Source organism: Uloborus diversus, chromosome 5 (assembly GCF_026930045.1).
Source record: "Uloborus diversus isolate 005 chromosome 5, Udiv.v.3.1, whole genome shotgun sequence".
Taxonomy (NCBI): Eukaryota; Metazoa; Arthropoda; class Arachnida; order Araneae; family Uloboridae; genus Uloborus; species Uloborus diversus.
This window is the reverse complement of record NC_072735.1, coordinates 10416451-10439791: the sequence shown is the minus strand read 5'-3', so window position 1 is coordinate 10439791 and position 23341 is coordinate 10416451. Positions and strand designations below refer to the sequence as shown.

The 23341-nt window shown below is 31.2% G+C and overlaps 1 protein-coding gene across 1 annotated transcript in view; it reads right to left on the bottom strand.

Moving 5' to 3' along the window:
* Positions 1-5242: 5242 nt before the first annotated feature.
* LOC129222439 (ral GTPase-activating protein subunit alpha-1-like) overlaps positions 5243-23341 on the bottom strand; it is an 81754-nt gene continuing 63655 nt past the window's right edge. Inside the window, 17 exon segments of the mRNA XM_054856953.1 lie at positions 5243-5341; positions 5343-5379; positions 6881-7008; positions 7131-7289; positions 8798-8827; positions 8829-8957; positions 9036-9159; positions 10541-10612; positions 11552-11659; positions 11751-11932; positions 14688-14860; positions 16281-16428; positions 18689-18892; positions 19745-19996; positions 21738-21845; positions 21927-21995; positions 22373-22483. Coding sequence (XP_054712928.1) covers positions 5243-5341; positions 5343-5379; positions 6881-7008; positions 7131-7289; positions 8798-8827; positions 8829-8957; positions 9036-9159; positions 10541-10612; positions 11552-11659; positions 11751-11932; positions 14688-14860; positions 16281-16428; positions 18689-18892; positions 19745-19996; positions 21738-21845; positions 21927-21995; positions 22373-22483 — 2133 coding nt within the window.

Here is a 23341-nt window from a genome sequence, read left to right as displayed (position 1 = left end):
AAATATAAAAAAAAATCTTTATTATTCCTCAAAGTTTAACAAGAATATAAAATCAACGCCGGGGAGCCATAAAACCACAATGAGGAAGTTTCAAGTATAGTTTTTTAAACTCTCTTTCCCAGCTTAAATTGAAAAAAAAAAAAAAAAAAATCAGTGTAATTCATGTGAAGTCTAACAAGAATAGAAACAATGCCAGAGGAAAGTTACGGCCACCCAACGAAAATTTCAGAAGTATCAAGTGTATACCAAATATTTGGGTTCATTTAGCTTTAGCATAATGGGCTCGTCTTGTTAGATGTGTTTACTTCCCTCATGGGGGAAGAAAAGGGAAATGTGTTAGCAAGTGTCCGATAAAAAAGTTATACATTTAATGATTGTGCATCAAGTTAAAGTTAGATTTAAACTTTAACCTGGCGTTATGCAGAGCTATGTAAATATTCTTCATTCTCTTTTAATATGGGACCCTCCAAACCACTCCTCTTCCTCTAGTTAATATTACCAAATATCATCTACAAACCATGTTTAAAAAAATAACTTGTAAAAGTTTCCAGGAGAGGGTTCCCCACTTCTCATTTTCGCGAACATCCTTCAAGATCGTCCTAAATTTTGTTTTAAGCGCTTGAGTTTCAAAATGTTTCCGGGGAGAACTCTTCCCTCCCTAACATCATTGAAAGTCTTCAAGAATTACGTTTCTGGAGCTTCAATTTCGAAAAATTGCTGGTCCTCCAAAATTTACTCATGAATCATGGATTGCCTACATTTGCAATTTAAAGAGTTCAATTGTGAAAACATCTTGGGAGTGGACCTCAGAATCTCTTCATCCCCTAACCGTACCAAAGATGGTCTAGAATTCGATTTTAAGTCTCTAAATTAGTAAAATTTCCTGGAATGGGCCTTTTATTCTCTCTTCCCCTTAACATCACCAAAAATAGTCTAAAACAGCCTTTTTAAAGCTATGATTTCGGGGGGAGCGCTGCAAATCTCTTCTCCCCTACCATTACCAAACATAATTAGAATGCATCTTTAAAACTGCAAATTAGAGAAATTTCTTGGTGTGAACCCCCGAATTTTTCCTCCACGTTTCATCATGAAAAAATCGTATTAAACTACGTTTTTGGCTCTGCAATGGCGAAAAAATTTGGCCGGAGAAACCTCCCTCTTCTTAACATTATTGGAGATAATGTTTGCGTTTTTAAGGTTTCAATTTCGAAAAATGACCGGGAGGGTTAGTTTGCACCCGAGCACGTAATATTATGAAAGACAGTTAAAACGCATTTCTAAGATTACAAATCAGAAAAAGTTCCTTAGATGGGGCCTCATATCTCTCCTCCCTCTAACATCATCAAAGATGGTTTAAAACTGCATTTTTAGAGCTACTATTTCAAAAGTTAGGGGAGCGCCATCGAACCTCTTCTCCCCTAACATTACCAAAGATCGTCTAAAATGCGTCTTTTAGACTACAAATTCAAAATTCTCCCGGGGGAGAAATCACCGGCCCCCATTTACTCCAGGGTTAATATTATATTTGCGGTTGGTTTATATCGGCTTCCCCTTAAATCAGAAGTCCTATACAGTCGCCTCAGAACACAGTACTGATTACAAGAATGCTACTTTGAGGCGACGATATATGCACATGTTTGTTAAGAAAAGAGAAAAAATATTGGAAAGGTTACAGCCTTTATGTTAAACTTGCGTTGCCTAGTGAAAATTCCTTAAAATATGCTCTAGTTAAAGATAGGCTGTATTAATATTTGTAAATTTCAAAAAATTTCCAAAGCATCGTATTTTTCCAAATGGCCCCCTCCGAGAATTCTGTCTGGATCCGCCCCTGCTAGGTATTGCATGTAATGTCAGATATTTTTAGGCAAGGTATGAAATATGAAAATCATTACATAGGTGCTTTCTATAGACATTGTATACAATACCTAGGCATTGTATATAATATCTAGGCATTCTACAGATTGACAAATGTTATGAAGGCTAAGCAATAAAAAAGGTCCTGATAACGCTATTATATATGCTACTGACAAAGCCTGGCATTCTTTAGAATACCTAGGCATTGTACACAAAACCTTAAACTAGCTAAAACAGTAAACAACAAATTCTTAGTTGGATAAGTTTAAGCAAAATTGCTTATTTTGACACACCCAAACAAATCCCAAAGTGCAACTGACAAATTATGAGCACAAAGTGTGCATTAAAAGTCATGTGCCTTGCCACTTGGTATTCGAAATGAATCAGAGATGTATATTTCAGTTTTGCTGGTTTCTCAATTGGCACTCTATAGAATACCTAGGAAATGGGTGAAATATGTATTGTTTCATACATTACCAGCTAGTTTAAGCATTATATACAATACATGAAATACACCGCCAGCTCAGTCAATTCCAGCCGAGGACTGCAGTTTTGTGCTTATTAGCACTCATCAGCCCGGCATAGGAGTAACTGAGGTACTTACTGAATATACCTGCCTTTCCTTCAAAATTCGAGTTGAACCGAACCATTGTTTCGGTCACTCATCTGGTCAGTGCTAATTCTGTGTTAGCTACCAGTTTGTTTGGCTCACTTGGCTTCCTTAAGAAGTTTTCCACCTCCAGCTCAGTTAGTCCTATGCCGGGCTGATGAGTGATAATAAGCACGAAACTGCAGTCCTTGGCTGGAATTGACTGAGCTGGCGGTGTATTTCATGTATTTTTGCCTTAGCCCTGGCTATAGGGCGGTAACTTACTGAATATTATATACAATGTCTAGGCATTCTATAGAGTGATTTCAACCCTTGCCGGTAACATATATGTACCGAAATACTAATATATGTACCTTAAAGCCTGACTAACGTAAGTCACATTTAACCGCAACTTTACAGGAGAGTGGAAAAACGGTTACTTGATGTATAAAAAAAAAGAACTCAAGCTCTTTTAACAGTGGTAAATTATTACAAAGGTTTTTTTTTTCTTATGGCTTGATGCAAAATAGGATTCTACAAACAAGGCACTAATAAACGGAAAATTGCAATTTTTAGACATATGCTAATCTGACTCTGAGTTATAAATATAGTTTTTAAAAATTTCTAAAAAATTAGATATTTAAAATCATAGGCGGATTTAAGACTAAGTTCCTGGGGGGGCAAGATTTTTTTTTTTTGAGCAACATTTTAAATTCGCCCCCCCCCCCCCTTATGTTTTGGTCTGTTTTCCTCTGATGCATAAGGCCATGCTTTACTTTTTTTGTGTCGTTTTCATTAATGTGTTTTCATGCTGTCCTATTTGAATTGACCTTAAGAGAGGTGACTGGTATCAAGAGAGTGACGCAGGGCTCCCTTTTAAGTAGGACATAGAATATTCCCTAATGTAGGGGGTCCAGGGGTTTGTCCCCCGTAGGAAATTTTGTAAAATGGATATAAAATTCTGCATTTCAAAGCCTTATAAGGGTTAATTGGACAGACAAAAATCTCTGGAAAAAAAAGACAAATATATATTTTTTTTAAGTTTTACGATTTAAATGTGCTTTGTGATGTAAGTTAATACTTTAAAAGAAATGCTATACAGATTTAGAAAATATGTAACATGAGAGTAGCATACTACTTATTAGAACAATTCATAATTTATACACTTGATAAGAAATAAAATTGAAGCACACTTTGCTTAGGAGTTTCAAAGGCTTGTCTAATTATTTTCAAGGTTTGGTTGGTTAGATTGGGTGTTTTGGCACAAGAGCCCTAGTAGGTTATAGTGCGCCAATTCTTTTCAAGGATTTTAGAACATTTAATAATTTAAGGCGCCTCATTTACACTTTCCAGTCTCTGAAATTGAGTTCTAGGTTATACAATTGTACAGTATTATTCAAACTTTGTAAAAAAAAAAAAAAAAACAGCTACTTTAAGTTTAAAAGAAAAAATAAACTATAGAATTCTCATTACAATAATCTTTTTTTTAAATTATAAGCAGTGCAGAAAACGAAAAGGAATAGAGGTAGTGTATCATTTTTTCCGGGCTAAACAGATTAACAATATGCAGTAGAAGCAAGATAAAAGTAATCAGTACAAAAGACTTTCCAAAATACTGCATTTGGGATTAAATAAATAGTAAGATATGAAACATCTGAGTCACAAAAATTTATTTCAAGTAATTTGTTAAAAACTTAAGCACCATGATTTTTACACTTTTGATGCAGGTTGTAGCAAGGAGTTGAATTTGACATATTTTGGCATTCCTCCCCCTACCATTTGTTAGAAATTTTAAAATTTCAAGTTTGTAGCCACACGTTTTCAAATATTCAAGGTTTTCAAGCACTTGAAAATGAAATTAGTTTTTTCAAGCACTTTTCATTTTTTAAGGAATGCAATTTTTTTGCGAGTTACGGACCCACTTCAAAGCAGTAGCCCGAAGCTATGGCTTGTTTATCTTATAGGCAAATCCGGCCCTGTATGTAATTCACTCTTACCTGCAGATTTTTGTAATTTTTACAAAAATTCGTCAGTTTTTATGGTTAAAGGATTTTTACAATTTTACCAATCTGAACGTGTGAATTCCAGAAGGTTCTTCAAAATGTTTTGTCTGTAAGAACACAAAATATCTCGTTTTTGAAACCACAGCAAATTGAAAATAAACATTCTGAGAAAGAAAACAAATCATAATGAGTAGATCGTTCTGTTAGCGCAATGGGGGAGGGGGGTTCTCTTTGTTTTAGGTTCTAATTTAATACTTGTCAATTATTATAATAGTTGCAGCTGAATGCATAGCTCGTTTAGCCTATATTTTCATTTATATATTTGCCCAAATGGTTTTCAGTCCAAAATAGTGAATATAGGCATATATTTAGCACTCCAGTGACAGCTGTACTATTTGTATTTATTGTTCTTTTTTTTTTCTTTTCTCCCATCAGAAAAAAACATTCGCTATTCTCTTCATTTTCATTGCACTATCCAAAAAAGAAAAAAAAATAATGATTTTTTTTGTTTTTAAGATTTTGGAAGATGTGATCTTACTATTTTAAGTCCTCCCCAAAACTTGTGTGCATTGCCCCTCTATGCCCCCCTTCAATAAATCCAAATAATAATCCAAATATAAACATTCTCCCTTCTGAACAAGTCAAAAAAGAAAAAAAAATGATTTTTTAACATTTTTTTGGAAGATGTGTTGTTACTATATAAAGTCCTCCCAAAACTGGGGGGGGGGCATTGCCCCCCTCTGACCCCCCATAAATCCGCCCATGTTTAAAATTTACCAAAATTATTAAAATCAAGTTACCCTGATGATCTGCTGGGAAGAAATGGCTTTGGAGGAACAGGAGAATAAACATTTGTTGCAAACTGCTCAAATGTTGTTGGATCTTTATGGTTTTGGGACAACAGTTTCAAGTGATTTATTGCGTTCCTCATAACTAGTCACTTGTTAAGAAAATTAACCAAAGCATCGAATAAATCACATATTCTCTAAAACACGAATTGGTTTCATATTCAATAAAGGAAAAAAAAATAACATAGTAATCACTCAAGTAAAAACAAAATGCAAAATTAATACAAAGCTCCCCAACATTTTTTCACTACAGACAACTGCACTACTTAATAAAATCACACTACAATAAAATAGAAAACTACTATGATAAAAGTACAATGTAGAACACCAAAACTACTTCATAAGTATAAAACACCAATGCTTAAGTACACTAAAATTTTCAATAGAAAATGCAAATGTGATCCCTCACTAAAAGTGCAGAGGACCAGATTTCAGGTTTCATGGTCATCATAGAGGATGGAGATTTATTTCTTCCCAATTCTACAGCATTTTACAGGACAAAGCAGTCTTTCATTTTAGTTCATGCAATACAAGAGTTCTTTATCGGTTCACTCTCAAGAATTTTCAACTATTATTCTACATTATAAAGCTTATCCAGTGTCTATATAGAGATGCTTATCTTTTCTGACTTATCAAAATCATTGAATCTGAATATGCGACTAGCAAGAAAAAAGATTTTTAAATTCCTGAATTTATTTTTAGAATTATCATTACCTCAACTTCATGTAAGATGAAGGTGAAATCAGTTGAATGTAACAAGTAGAGCAATTAACAAAATATTTTTTGGCAAGCATTAAGCAACATAACTACTTAATTACACCATTAAAAGTTTTACTATTCAGTGTGGGCTAGTTGAATATTCAGCAGCTCACTGCCCAAAAATTTAATGATCAGTTTTCGTTGAATCGTACTTGCTTTGTCATTACGAGAAGTTTTGAAACAAATACAAATACAAAAGTGACGACCAGCAACAGGCTCTGGGCCCAGCTAGATTGGTCCTAGTCAATTTACAATCCCCAGTGAAGATCAATGGCCCTCTTAAAGCTATCTACTCCCTTGCTCATTACCACCTCTTCCGGAAAGCTGTTCCAAGGTTCCACTACCCCGCTATAATAATAATTTTTCCTAATATCCATGTTAGCCTGAGATTTAAATAGCTTAAAACAATGACCCCTTGTCCTGTTTTCAGTGCTAAACTTCAGCCCCGTAACATCTTTCATTTTAATAAATTTAAACAACTGAATCATATTCCCTCGGTCTCTTCTTTGCTCAAGACTGTACACTTTTAGCCTTCTAAGCCTGGAATCATAGTCTAAATGAGAAAGTCCATTTATTAACCTTGTAGCCCGCCTTTGAACCCTTTCCAATACATTAATATCTTTCTTAAGATAAAGAGACAAAAACTGAACAGTACAAACACTTCAGTTGAATAGAATATGGTGAGAGAACTTCATAAAATTAACAGTACAGGCTTTAAGGAAAGCCTTATGTGACTGAATTAATGAGCAATACATATTAAACAATAATTGAAATTAAGAAATGACATTATATGTCAAGTCCTAAAAGTTCGTTTAACATAAGGATACTAGTTCATGTACAAAGAAATCAATGATCTCTTGGCTCTATTTGCATTCAGTGCAGTAGCTCGTACAAGACCAGGCAAAACTCTATGCCCCACTATGGCACCATTGAATAAAGGCCCAAAAAAAGGAATCTTTAAAATAATTTAAAAAAGAGAGACAAGGTTATGAAACAAAAATCTTGCATGAAATAGACTGATAATAAATAACAACAAGTCATTGAGCATAAAATTTAAAAAAAGAAAAGAAAACTCACTCCCAATTTTCTGGAAATATGGATGCGATAAAGTCTTCCACCAACAGGGCATATCACAATCAAAACATCGCAAAATTCAGTGGCAATAATTTCTTTACGATAGTCTCTGTAATGTTCAGTCCAAACAATATGAACCTCATCATTACCCAAATGGCAAACCTATTTTCAAAAATCAATTCAATATTGATACAATATCAAAAACATATACTGAACACAAAACTAAACTGAAAACTAAACATTTCAAATGCAATGAAAGATAACCCAGATGTTTAAACATTTTCAGTTCTAAATGAACTGTACTGATTGTGATGCCACAAGTTAACTATTAATTAGTCAAACATCAAATAAACCCAATTGCTAAAAAGGATTTACATTACATTTAATTTCCATAGAACCAATAAGAAAAAAGCATTACATCATTTACAATTAATGCTATATTTTTAATTATATCCAATGGCATTGGAGGGAAATTTTAAAAAAGTAAGTTCACAGATATACACATAACAAAAAAAACACTAAAAATTTTCTCCATTGTGCATAAGCATAACAAAAGAAGCTAGCCCAGAACTACATCTGCCTTCTTTCACATTTATCAAATTCAATTTTCCAACATTAGTTAAATACTAAATTCTGGGGAGAAAATCCCTGTGTTTTCCCTCTGTGAATATGCAGCATTAAAAAAACGAGCGAAAATACTGATATTTGAGGGGGGGGGGAACTTTAATGCCCTAACAGTTTCATCGCGGGGTGGGGGGGGGGGAGAAAACGAGAAAATAAAGAATTCATTATAACTGAAATAATAGCATGGAGAGGTGACCGAATATATTTAACATTTAATTTTTTTAAAAACTTGCCACAACCATTCATTACTTAGGCTTCAATTAAAAAAATGCAAAAGCAGAACGGTAAATATTGATGACTAATCTCATGCTCTCTAAATTAAATCAGCATAAAATTCAAGATGCATGACAAATAAAACAATAAATAATGCTTGCTTATATGATGGGCATTTTAAAATTACACAAAACAAAAAAACAAAAAAAAGCTTTAAAATTACCCCCATTTATAATTTTATTCATTATTTTCCAATTATTATTTATTTATTTATTGTTAATTTATATATTCTGGCATTGATTTTTGTGATTTTAATTCGAAAAAATAATAAAATAAATAAATAAAATAAAATTCCCTGCACTTTCCCACACTTTCAAAATTTCCTGCATTTTCCTTTTTTTTTCCTGCAGATTTTTGAATTTCCTGTATTTTTCCTGTTTTTTTAGGTTTCCCAGTAGCGTAGCAACCCTATAAAAGTTTTCTTTCAATTAGCTTTAGCTGCAAATTATTCCAAGTGGATATTTTAAACTCTTATTTCCTGAAAACAAGGTATATCTTTTACGCAAAACAAAAATGATAAATTAACATAAGAATAATGTTAAATTTCTTCTCCCATTATGTTAGTATGTTTCACTAAATTCCAATCATTTATGATTATTCTTAAATAGAATTGTTTTATTTCAAGCAATTTTTTTTATATTTAGGAGTACAAGTGTAAGAAAAACACAACAAAATTTTAAATCTAAATATGGAAAAAAATATGAAATAGGCTAATATAAGAGAAATTTTGGCACTGTTAATCAATAGTGCAATATCTCAATCAGATAATATACCTTCTTATGCACAGTATCTGGCTCAAAAATAGTTGACCAGCCTAGTGGATACATGAAAAACAACTTCTGTAAATGGCGTAGCATAATATGGAGCTGTTTCACCGGTACTCTTATTTCGTTGTAAACCACCCAGAAAACCTGGATGATTCTCTAGTTCAACCTAAACATTAAACAAATACTTTTAGCACAGACGTACTGCAAAATTTCGAACAATTTAGAATATTTAATGAACACCTGCCTCCCATCCAAGTCCTGCAACAAATTCTTCGAATTCCTGACTTCCACCTTGATTGGATAAAATAGAATTTTTATCTTCTTGACCTGGAGCTACATATATGACAGCAATTTTATGTGTATCACGGCTGCAAGAGGAAAATATTTATGTTAATGAATAAGTTAATTGATAAATACAAATAGAACACAAGCTTTGAACAACATATTAATTACCAGTTTAAAAGTTTACATTACCAAAGTGATTTTTCATTAGTTTTTAATTATTTTGTAATTAATTTCATAAGCTAAATTTTCCCATAAATTGTCTAATAAAAGGACAAAAAAATTCTTACACATCTTACACTTTAACATTGTATATCATTCAAAAAAGCTTTTTTTTTTCTCTGCAAAAGATGAAATCCGTTCCAACTTTCTAAGTTAATTAGGAGTTAAATGTCAGTGTTTCTAATGTAACAGAAATTGTAAGAAACTCAATCCATATTTCATTTTTTTCATGCTCATTATATTGATAGCATACAATTTATCTGTTTTGGTAAGAAGCTCTTTTTACCTCCTCATCCTAAGAACAGGAAGTAAAGCATTCATGAAGAATTTTCCTCACACGTTTTGCTACAATTTCTATTTTACTCATCTTTGACTAATGTTGGTTTATGGCCCACAGGTATATGCACCTACGAATGCATGGACAACCAAAATATCCATTTTTACCACCTTCAAGTTTATAACCGACAGTTTTTTGTTTTTTTTTTTGGGGGGGGGGGGGGGAATCTGTATGTGCATACACAGAAATATGTATCTTGCATAATTAAAAAATAGTGTGCTAAACAGCAGTTTTTTAATCCGTTTTGACCAACAAACCGGCAAAAATTCGTAAAAATTTGTGGACCTATTAATTTTTTTTACACACACAAAAATTTACTAGGTGTAGAAGAACTACTACATAAGTTAGTTATAAACTTTTAAATATGATTTGCTAACAATAATATAAAAAGTGCAAAGGTAAGCATTTATTTGAATTATACTGCATTTACATAAGTAAATGAACCGTTAAGGGAAAAATAAAGAAATTTGAAAAGTTTTGATAAATTAATGTAAAAAATATCATACTAAGCTCATTGCTATTTTTTAAATATATCGCCTTCTGAAATTTGATTCCAATAACAGTCTTGACATTCCTGTAGCTATTGCTGCTTCATAATATTTTAGTGAATAAACTTTTTTGGTTCTAGTTTAGCATTTTCATTTAAGCAAAAGGGTCAAGTGTGAATAATTAATTTTATAAAACCTCCCTTTAATTTTTCAAACATATAAAAGGGTGACAGCATTTGAAAAAAAAAAAGTGCATTAAAAAAAGAAAGAGTAGGGTTGGCAGAACAGATGGCAAATTAAGTATAACCAAGGAGAACCCTGCGTCAAATAGCATTAAGCTTTTGAAAATATACATTAAACACAAAGCTACAAAATAGTACTTTACTAAAGTTCTATTTTAATTTCAGCAAATTAACTCACCAAACTTGCTTATCTAAATTGCGCAGCTCTCTTAATAGCTGCTCATTCTTTTTCAGCAAATCAAAGCTTGATCTGAAAAAAAAGAGTAAAAATGTATGTAAAATTAAATGTAAAATTGAATATGATCCAACAAAAACAGAGATTCAGTTTCTCGTTGTATAGTGCATCAACCAGAGGTCGCAGATATGAAGTTACAAATTACTTTTTGAATATCTTTTAATTTCATTAAATCAATTTATTGATTTTTGAGGTAATTAAATTAATAACATTTTCATCAAATTCAAGTATTTCATTTTTCATGTCTGAACATAATCTGAACATAATTTTAAAAAACACAGTACTTAGTCTGATTCATTTTCTTACTTTTAAAATCCATAACACCTTTAGTACTCAAACTACTTATAACTGTTACATTTAAACTTTTTTTTTAAATTTTAATACTATGTAAAACACAAAGTCGTTTTGGATGGTAAGATTAACTAAGTACTTATGAAAGGATTATCAAATAATGTGAAAAACGTTCTAATTGAATTTCGCATTCAAGAAACTAAGTCAAAATTAAATTAACATGATCTTTTAATTTTTTGAAACCATTAAAGCACTATATACTTTAAACAGAAAATAAATTTATCAGATTAGCATCATTTCATATAGAAGAAGCTCAAAATTTCTTTTATACTTTGGAATAATCTGTACAAAATCGTTAAGTTTTCTTAAGTACTTTACTTGTTCACAGAGGTGCCACAAACCTAAATTTTTGGTAGGGGAAATTCTTAATTTACAGAAAGAAACTTATTGAAATTTTACTAAATGATAAAATACAAGCATGATCATTCTTATATCTAACAAAAAAAAGTCATTATTTAAAGCAAAAAAAATTCCCATGTTGCAATATTTTCTCAGAATTGCGGAATAAGAAAACTGTGACCTCCCATTTGGCCCCCTACTTTTAAATTACTTTCATTCTTTGCTTTTAGCACAAGAACACGCGACAGGAAAATAATACTTTACCTCTTTTCCCAAGAAGTGAAGCCTAACTGATTCAGAAGCAAACGGCAATGATGAAATTGAGCATTTGATTCACACGGTAATGGTGATGAGACACTTTTTGCTTCCATGCTAAGATAAAATAAACGAAATTCAATGCTGGTTATTTTTTATTTCAGGAACTTTTATAAATATTAGTTTAAATAACAAATCAAATATATACCAGCTACTAAGAGAATGTTTTCCAAAATGAGCTTGTTCTTGATTCCGCTGACTCAAAATGAGATTCATTACATCCATTTCTTTATTCCTTCCTTCTTCATTGGGCAACTTAGGTGCAGCATTTAATGCTTGTCCTGGGATAGACACACATTCAGAGCTTGTATGTCCCACAAATTGCAGCAGCTGTTGAATTAAAACCAATGAAATAAATTGGCTTCTCAATTAAGTATTCTTATATACAGAGAATTATCATTATTTGGCATGAAGGGGGGGAACTCTCAGAAGTTCTACTATAAAGCACTTAATAAGCAAGTTTTAAGGACGTTTTTCCCCCTTTGTTTAATTTTTCATGAAATACTGTAGAACTTAAGTGACTAGAATTACTAAGTCTCAAACTAGAATGAATGCCTTTGAGATTTAGAGAGCTAGCAATATGTTTGTCTCACAGATTCTTGTACCAAGTCTACCAGAATAGATAAACTTATTTGAATCAGAACAGATAATGTTTACTAATACAAATGTGACGACCAGCAATAGGCTCTGGGCCCAGCTAGACTCGTCCTAGTCAATTTACAATCCCCAGTTAAGATCAATGGCCCTCTTAAAACTATCTACTCCCTTGCTCATTACTACCTCTTCCGGTAAGCTGTTCCAGGGTTCCACTACCCTGCTATAATAATAATTTTTCATAATATCCATGTTAGCCTGAGATTTAAATAGTTTAAAACAATGACCCCTTGTCCTGTTTTCAGTGCTAAATTTCAGCCCTGTAACATCTTCCATTTTAATAAATTTAAACAACTGAATCATGTCCCCTCGGTCTCTTCTTTGCTCAAGACAGTACATTTTTAGTCTTCTAAGCCTGGAATCATAGTCTAAATGAGAAAGTCCAGTTCCGTAATAATCAGGTAACAGCTGCATACATTCATACATATTCTTTTGTATGTTACATAGCTTAAATAAAACAAACTAAACATAACTGGAGAAACATAACTGTAAATTAATTGTTTTTTGAAGTAACAGGTGTAAACTTTTATAAGATGGTTTTTTTTATCGTTTTATTAATATAAACATGGGGAGAATATTGTCAATAAAATTGTAAAAAGTTTAATACATTATCAAGATTGAGCACCTTGCAACCAAAGGTTTTTATGTTATAAAGATTTGAAGATGTCACAAATTTATAAAATATTCAGAATAAATCAATATATTAACACATCAAAATAAGTTATAACTAAATTGAGGACAGTATTAAGATTCAAATAAGGCATTTTATCCCTCACAAATAAATAGGCTTCATAATAGACATTATCCTGCATAGTCAACAGCATTTTCCAAGAACAATCTGGCACTAACTTTGACTGTAAAAACCTTTTTTTTAAGCTTTGAACTAAGGTGAGGAAATGAGAAACACTTTCAAAATTTAATTTTCAAAAGAATTGCTATGCTTGCAATGCAGAAATTATTATTTTCCCCCCCTCTTCTTCTTTTATTAGGCAACTTATTGTTTACTTCTGAAAAGTTGTGCAGTTTATAGCAGGATTGGGTTTTGGACTGTCCAAAACTGGTTTAGGACAGGACAGGTGGTTTTTACCGTCCAAAAGTGTTCAAAACTGTCTTAAACTGTCCAAAACTATGTTCAAGTTTAAAGGGGTGTAATCTAATCAATTCGTATTCACTGCAATATTCATGATGCATAAATAAAGATATTAATGAGGTTTAATTAATGAGTATTTGATAATATTTTTCTTCAAAATGTTCATTCAAAAAAAAAATTATTTAAAAAAAATTGCCAAAACTATTACATAAAAACTTTTTTATTTAACAATTGGTAGAGTTATGAAAAGAAATTAACAACACTACCAAGACAATTAATTTCAGTTCTATTCATAACGCAAAGGAATGTTATTAAATGTACAATATTTAGGTGCAAAAAAAGCTAAAATTTTTTAATGGTTTTTGCAAACAAGTTTTACATGATGTTTTAACAAAAATTATTTTTTAAATCTTAGATTAAAGAAAAAGAAATTGATGATTAAACAATTACAAAACTTGTGCTATTTTTTTTTAGTTCATATTATTAATATAATACATTCTGTAACAACAAAAAATTGTAATTTATTGCATTTAAGTCAATTATTGCACTATATTTTGAACACTTTCTTTTGCACACATGCATAAATGTCGAAACATTTGGTTTATGCAAAAAAAAAAAAAAATATCCTGCATATAAATTGAAATTTTTAATGAAGAATTTAATTTCTATTTAACTAGATTAAAATCAGCTGCATAAATAAGTTACATATACATTTATACCTGAATGTTCACATTGGATAAATATATTAAATTGTTAACAAAATAATTTTGACACTTTTTGTTCTGTTTTTGATATTTTCTCACAAAATATAGTTTCTCAAAAAAATAGTTTTGGACATTTTTGGACACAAGGGTTTTGAACAGGATAGTAAAAACCTTGAAAACCCTGCTTTCATTTGCACACATGCATAAACATAAGGAAATTTTGTTACTATTATCAAAAATAAATAAACTTTTCCATGCAAATTGAAATTTTTATCAAGAATTCAATTTTTATGCAACTAGATTAAAATCAGCTGCATAAGTAAGTTGAATGTTCTCATTGAACAAATGTTCAATATAAAACATTATTTTGATACATTTTATTCTGTTTTTTGATGTTTTCTCACACAATACTATTTTTCTAAAAATATAGTTTTGGACACTTTTGGACAGTTTTAGGGTTTTGGACAGGACGGTAAAAACCAGGGTTTTTACCATGGTTTTTACCGTAGTGTCCAAAACCTTGCCAACCCTGGTTTATAGAGAACTGCATTACATAGATCATCGGTTTAAAGGCACAACAAGTTTAATTTACAGAACAGCAGAGAAATGGGTGATAAAACATGTACAAAGCACTCACATCATCCAAATTATCCAAATCATCAGCACTATTCTCAACAGTAGGTAATTCATCTTTGGGTCTATGCCTGAGAGTATGACTAGATAAAGAACTAGAAAGGCCACTGAGATTAAGGCTGGAAGTTGAAGTAGAATCTTGAGGAACAGTTAAACTTGAGGCCGTACTGAAGCAATCTAAAAAAAAAAAAATCTTTAGACTCTTAAACAAGAAAAACATTTAAATACACTTGTTCATTTTCTGAAAATATTCTAGAAAGTATTTTTAAAAGTTGCTTCTAGAAAGTAGATAGAAAAACTGTAACTGTTTATATTTATCATGGAGAAGTTTTTACTAAGCTCTCCTTTCATCAACAATTTCCTCTTGTCACGTTCAATTGAACTCGTTTAATTCATTTTGTACTATATTTTTTAGTTTTGCGTTGGCAACAAAAAAAAAAAAAAAAAAAAGAAAATAATCCAGAGTTTTAATTTGGATGAACTCATAGTGATATGATAGTCTCAATCACTAAGAAATGGTCATATTCACGAAATAAAATCTATAAGTTAATAATAACATTAATAAGAGCTTCAGGGTACCAGAATCAGCCTACAGGATTTTGGTACTTTACAAGACAAGGTGATACTAATGCATTTCCACCTGGCTGACATTCTCAGAATGAAATGATTATTTCCAAAATATTTGGCAGTTGCAACAATATCTCAATTTTTGAATTGATTTCCAAGTCACTACTACTAAACAATTGCACCCACTTGATAATAACTATTACATATTTGTTACTATACATAAGTTGGCTATAGACAGTTAACTTGTCATTGTTTTCATGTGTTATTGGGCTTATCTTGGTGGCTTCTGCAACCAATACCTTTCATTAATTCTTTGGTGTTTTGTGTAGCTTTCTTAGCTTTGCCAAGTTAAGAAAATTTTGACTCCTTAGCTTGAGCACAAAACATAATGATAGCAATAAAACAGAATTTTGATTTTTTTTTTTTGGGTAATCGATATTTTCTAGAATATTACTGAGGAGGTGAAAACTTTGTCGCTAATAAGGGGAAATTTCAACAACCATTACTCTTGGCAGTTTTTTTAACTGTCAACAACTTTTTGGATATCAAAGTCAAGACAATGACTCACTGCCAGAGCAATTGAATGGGCATTTAAAAGAAAGGCATATGCCATAGCACAAATGCCCTTCTTCTAGACAACCACTCAATTACTGCTCAAAATTTGTAACCAATTTAAAACCTTAAGTAGTGGAATTTCCTCATATATTATTTTGGAAAAATGAACTCAAATGAAAAATTTATGAACCATCATTACGATAAAGTTCACTTTACACACTATTCATATGTTGTGTATGGTTTACATTAGTATTGTAGACAATAAAGTGCAGAAATTCAGCTACGGCAGGCTCAGTTAATGAGTTTTTAGTTTTGTTACATTAGAAAACAAAATAAAATTTCTTTTAAAAAGGTGTAAAAAAGTGTTCACTTTTTATTTTTGTTTTTGTTTAAATGTATGTGAAAGCAATTTATTTTAACTTGACAAACTTGTTTTGTGGGAAAATCCCACATATGTAAGATAAGAGTAACATACCCAGATCAGATGAACTCATATAAAAATCAGGTAGACCATAGAGTATGGAACAATCCCAAGAAAATTTTCCACACAAATCTCTAATGATTATCCGCACTTGAGATTTGGATGTCGTCAGTCCGGCAGTTGCACCTCCACCAGGCATATCCTACAAAAATGAAAGATAAAAGTTTGATGTTCATTTATATGAAAACAGGACACCTGATGAAAACTTATTTCAACCATTATTTGATAAAATATTAGTAAAATGTAAAATTGAAATAAATATTGTTGAAAATGTTGATTTTTAAAAACCTTATAAATGAAAATTTAAAAGAAGTTCAGATAAACTAACAACAGATAGTAAGATTTCATATATGAAAATATCTGACGTGGGGACCACAGTAGTTTTTACGTTCATACTTTTTAATAACTAAAGAATGATTTCCATTGAAATCTGAAAGTGATATAGTGGACGCCATTTTATGTGATCACAGCTAATGTTATCAATCATTTAAGGTTATCAGAATCGCTAAGTCCCGAGCGGTTGTGTATAAGTACATTAAAAAATTACCATTTTTGTGATCAAAAATTTGTTTATTCTAAACAATTTAAGAAAATTATTTTCCTTAAATCAGAGATAAAAGAGTAAAAAAAAAAACTCTTGTGCTGTTTTAAAAATACCTTTTGAAATTCAGTGTGAAAATTTTTTTTATCTCCTCCCATCTGATCATGGAATTATCCGAGTCATGAGGGCATATTACAGAAAGGAAGTGCAATTTTTGTTACCTTACATTCAACTTTTATCATTCATTTATTGGGGACTGCAGACAATAAAGTAAGAAAAAAATTATGAAAAGTAAGTACTACTTGCCACATGGCACAAAATATTTACTTAACTATAGAAATGGAGAGAATGATGCAAACGTCTTGAAACAAAAAAAAAATGACTAAAAATTTATACTGATTTGCTTCAAACAATGCATAAGTAGTCCTTTTGGAAGATGTGAAATACAGGCAAAAAGGGAAGTATAGAACTAGATGCTGCACAGTTTATACACAAGAAATTTCATCCTTATATGCAGGTCTGTTGTTTCAAATTTTTCCAGGGGGGGGGCAAAGGGTGCACACTCAATGTAAATTTTATTGAAAAAACAACAAAGACTATGTCTACTTAATAAAGAAAAACATTAATTATTTTAATTCAGGCCCTCCAAATGATGGCTTGCTACAACGACAAACTGTTTCTTTATTATGCAAGATACATACACACTCATACATATGCAAAAAAATTAACTCCTCTATAAGTGTCATTCATGCATTCAAAATCAGAAATATAGCATATAATCCGCACCACATTGACAATTTTTTAACAGATAATCTGTGGACTATACGCAGGAAAACATGGCACATAAAAACCTATAGACATCATGAAAAAACTAGTCAAATACTGAATCAAGAGTGAATAAAATGCAATTTTATATTAGAACTTGAGTCAAGATTTTTTTGTAAGAAACAATACTTCTTTTATTTCATGCACAGAATCACTCAAAGAGTTGCAAGTGATTTAACTAAAATGTATGTGCTAAAAATCGTACCTTTTTTACAGTTGAAAAATTTATGAAGTATTACAAACCATTATTAATGAGTATAAAGCCCAAAGATGAAGGGTCTTAACATTTGCACAAAATATATTTTTTCTTTATTCAAACAAAATGATTATTTGTATAAGTTGCAGTAAAAACTAAGTTTTAAACTAGCACAGTTGAAGCTAGTTTCAGAAATAGTCAAAATTATTTTAGTTAGATAATTTTAGCAGTAAGAAGAAATTTTACAGAAATAAAGCCTTTGTCTGTTTTTAAGTTTTTACCTTTTCCCCCAAGAATTTTACTATCCTGTTCCCAACATCTTATTTATTAGTTTCTTTTATAATGTACTTAGATATTTCTAAATTTTTTCCCTCCTGACCCAGTCTATCGTTTGTTTCTGTTAGTAAATTTAAAAAACTTGTAAATTCGTCATAGGACAAAATTGCAAATTACTTTTTTAGTTAACTTATAGCATTATCAAAGAAATACTATACATTTCCAAAAAAATAATAATAATAATAATAATAATGCACATTTTTGAATGATTAAGTTGCACATTTTTAAGTATTTAAAATTTCAGCAACAGAAATCAGTTTGATTATCTTTATGATTTGAAAGTTATATATACATCAAACATGGAAAACAGTGAACATCTTAATAGGTCTAAACATAATCAAAACTGTTAAAATATAAAACTAATACATTTTTTCAAAAATGGAGAAAATGTTGTGAATCAAAATTTCAGTATCATTATCAATTAAATGTTTTCATTTGAACATCCAATTCAAAAGCTTGCAAACACTTATGAGTAAAATTCGACAATTTGGACTTCAACATTACCAAAGAAGGGATCTCTACCAGGGAAACAATTGAGCAGTTATTTAAGACAAAGAACTGAATATTTGGAGCATGGAAAACATCCGATGATAATTCATCTCCAGTTAAGCTTGGGACATCGTCATGCTCAGTGACTAGACTTGTCAATCTTGCAGCGCCAATCCCCATCGGAAAATGCCCCAGATGGTTCACCAAATGGTACATCAACTATAATTAAATAAGACTAGTAAAATACACTATGATATATAAAAATATAGTACCATATTATACCATTAACATAGCTTTAAATCGTCATTTCTTTGAAAACTACACACTGGTTCTATAACCTTCAAATTGGTTCAGGGTAGGAAGAACGGAAGCTTGCTGCATTTAAAAGTTTTGCAATATTTTGGTAACATAAATATTACTTCTTTGTTTTCTGAATCAGTTTAAAGGAGAAAATTATACTTTTGCTGGCTAGCAACCATAAATTATTGAGTGAACTATTTTATATATTGTGAACAGAAATGATGTCTGCCCCTAAAACATAAATTTTTAAGATAGAGAAATTTTCAATTTACCGAATAGAACTAAGAATTTTGCCTAATGATTTTTTTAAATATTGCACAAATAAATAAATAAATAAAACGTGTACGTTTACATTTAATGCAAAGACATCATTAAAACATTATTAGAATAATAATTTCAATACTATCTCCAAGTATTCCGAATAGTTGGTCAAAATTCGCCGAAAGTGAACATTTTTGAGAAGGTTATAGGTACCTCACATGACCTCTTCCTGTGCTTATAATAACTTTTAAATACTTTGGAAAGATGAATGTTTTTTTTTTTAATTTAAAGTACTTTAGAGTATTTTCTACTTTACAGCTGGATTATCATACTTCATATTATGAGAAATATTTGTTATAATGTGAAAGGTAACTAACTGATTAAAAGATTATCATTTCATCTCTTTGTGCAAAGGAGCAGTTTTTTTAATGATAAATCTTAACAAAGAAAGGTACACATTATTGGAAGTATCAATTATTTGCATTTGAACTTCTCAAATAATAAGCTTACACTTTTAGCAGCCATCTTAATGAGTGCATTGTTATCATGGTGATGCAAGGATTTGAAGAAAGAACTGTCTGCTGATCGTGCTTTCTCTGGACTTTGGAGGGTTCGTGGAGGCACAGATGGAGTGGGTGTGGTTCCTTCTTGAAAATTTTCAACCTGGACATTAGGATCAACATCAGGAGTAGATAGTTCGTTCAAAGACTGAGTATCTTGAGGAATGTCACTTTTCTTCCCACTTATAGCTGCTGCCAGAACCTGCATGCAAAAATGACATACATTTTAGCAATACAATCTTGGATACTCTTTGAACTAAAAAGATGCTGGTGGCATTTAAAGTTATCAATGTCTGAGAACTTGTGAATTTCAATTCAGAGAAAGGAAGTTTTTTTTCTCTTTCCCTCAAATAATCAATACAAAGGTTGAAGTAGAAAAAAAAAGTATCTGGTATAAAGGAGCAGTGACTAGAAAATATCAATGGCTGGTACAATCTTTCACAGGACCATTTATTAATTGATAACATATTTTTTGAGCAATCACGATCGCTTATTGCTTTCATTTGACTGTTTTGATGTCCTATGATTTTATTTTCCGGCCAGCACCCTCTGCAGCATCACCGTCGACCGGCTCCTCACGATGCTGCTCCTATAGTGAAAACTGTCTCCAGGTTGCATCCACATCCTACACACACACGTATACTACACACACGCACGCACACACATACACACACGCATACAGACACCTACACATACACAGAACTATCCACACATTCATGCCTGCACACAGACACAAACACATATGCCTACACACACATACACATACCCCCCCCCCCACACACACATTCATACACATAACTACCCACACACTTATGCCTGCACACAGACACAAACACACATGCCTACACACACATACCCCTACATACAAACACACACACTCGTGATTGCGAAAAACATAATTTGAATTCAAAATGTCAAAATTCAAATTAATTTTTCTTTTTTTTTCTTAATACTTTAAAGTTTGTGAAACAGAATAAATTAATATGAATCTTCATGATAAAATTTGATTCTACTGGGATATTAGTAGGGTGATGAAGCTTGGAAAACATTGAAATAAACTACAGAAGTTGGATTAAATTATGTGACATAATTTGGGGCAGAAAAGATTTTCTCACGTAGAATTCTTATTTTAAACATATTGTTGCAATGAAGTTACCAACATGTGTCCAAGATTAACCCAATCAGTGCATAATCTAATTTTTTGAATGATTTCTAATTGAAAGAAACTTCCAAGAGGGAAAGGGTGACTTTCCAAGAAAGGTAAGTTGTTCACAAACTGCCATTTGATAGCCATTTATTTGTCGATTTATTTGTTGTTAGCCCAGAAAACAAATACAGTAAAATTTCATTACAGCAATTACCAAAACTATGAGATATTAGTTTCAAAGAAATAGATGTTCAATCCCATTTCAATTACCATTGCATTGCTTGAATTCCATTACAACAAAATTTTCATTACCACGAATAAAATTTGCGGCCCGTTGAAGTTTGTTGTGATGAGATTTTATTGCAGTTCTGTGATAGATATATACCATGCTTTAGTTAATCTGAGCTACATTTTGCAATGTGTCACTATAAAAAAAGAGAGAACCACCAAACAGGCAAAAACTTCTTTAAAGAACTCAAAATAACAAAGAAATAGAAAAAGCATTATTAATCTTTAAAAGCAAGTATGAGCAAAGTCTACGTTTTCTAATACTTCAAACACATCCAACTAACATTTATCCTATCTTCATTTTGAAAGATGAACTGTAGCAAGGAACTAATATAGAAGATCAAATTGAGTTACCCACATGTTCAATTTAAAAAATTACAAATGATTTTGTAGGCATAAATGCAAACACTAGAATGCAATAACAATCTTTAAAAAAACCAACCATTTCTTAAATAATGAGAAAAAAATAATTTTTAATTAAACAAAAATATGTTAAACTGATATTAACCTTAAATACAGCCATTAAGGATGCATAATCTTGTTCTGCTGACAATGGAGAACCGATTTTTATGATAAAGCACCATTCCCCAATGCAATGTATCAGTGAAAGAATAAGCTGCAGCAGAAACGAAACAGAATTAGATCAATATGAATATAATTCAGAATACAAAGTGAATGAATCAATCATAAAATTTACCTTTTTGTCATCCTCTGAAACTACACCATCAGAACTGGGCAACAAATTTTCTAAAGTTGATGAAAGAACCTAATATGAAACAAAAAATAGGCTGTAGCAAATGTCAAGTTCAAATTTACAAAACACAAAAAAGAGAAAGAAAAAAAGAAAAAAGGTCCTATGTTAAAATATTTTTCAGATAATCTCAATTTTAAAAAAGCTTAAAAGATTTCCTTCAAAAGTAGAACACTCGGAAATTTTTATATTTTTATCAACAAGCAATTTTTGGAGGGGAGAAGGAGAATTTTTCTTTTTAAATCTTGGAATTCCTTCGTGGCACATTTGATTTGTATTTTCATTGCATACAGGCACTTAGCTTACCAGTACTTAATAATTATTAATACACCCCCCCCCCCCCCCGTACCAAAAAAATCTATAAAAAATTCAAAACTCAAAAGTATTATTACCTCAATAACACTCCTAGATAGTTCAGCATAGTTCTTTTGCAATTCTTCAGCGTGATCACATAAAAGGAGTAGCATGTCAGAGGCAACACGAGCTACAGCTTTACAGTTAAACTGAAAATACAAATTTCAAAGATTCAAAACAGGAAACATAAATACAAGTTTTAGCAAATCAAAATATGCTACAAATAATATAGTTTTAAAAAGTTGCATTGCAGAGTAATTTTTAAAATTCAAAACTGCAGTATTTATCAGTATAAACTGCAACAATAGAGATCGCTTATGGGGTACTTAAAATAGGGTAAATCGTCGAAAATGCGAACTAATTTGGTGATTTGGATTTTCAAATTATTTGGATTTTTGGAAATAACCAATAAAATACTGTTTATAAAAAAAGTAAACCATTGAACCACATAAAGTGATTGTACTATATGTATGCACATAACATGCTATACAGTACATAAACCTACAATGTATAATTACATTTTTAACAAAGATGAACTCATTGTCCACTGCACATAAAGGAAAAATAGAAAATATTTACAGTACTGTATGTATGCTGTGAGAAACTTTGTACAGTGATTGAAACAAAGAAAATTTAATGAAATTTTGAAAAGTACACCAACTTTATACAAACAAAGGTTAATTACATGAAATACACCACCAGCTCAGTCAATTCCAGCCGAGGACTGCAGTTTCGTGTATTTCATGTATTTCTGCCTTAGCCCTGGCTATAGGGCGGTAACTTACTGAATAAAGGTTAATTTCTGAAGGAAAAACAGACTGAAACTCAGTTTGAAAACCACTGCTTTTCGACTGAGAGAGTGTTAAACCTCTCTACAACCATAACGGACAATTATGAGATACTTTAAGCAATGAATACTCCAAGCAAGTTTAACTAATGTTCATATTTTTCCATCTAGATTCTACAATTTCATGTATTTATCACAGTAATCATGTTTCGCATTCGAA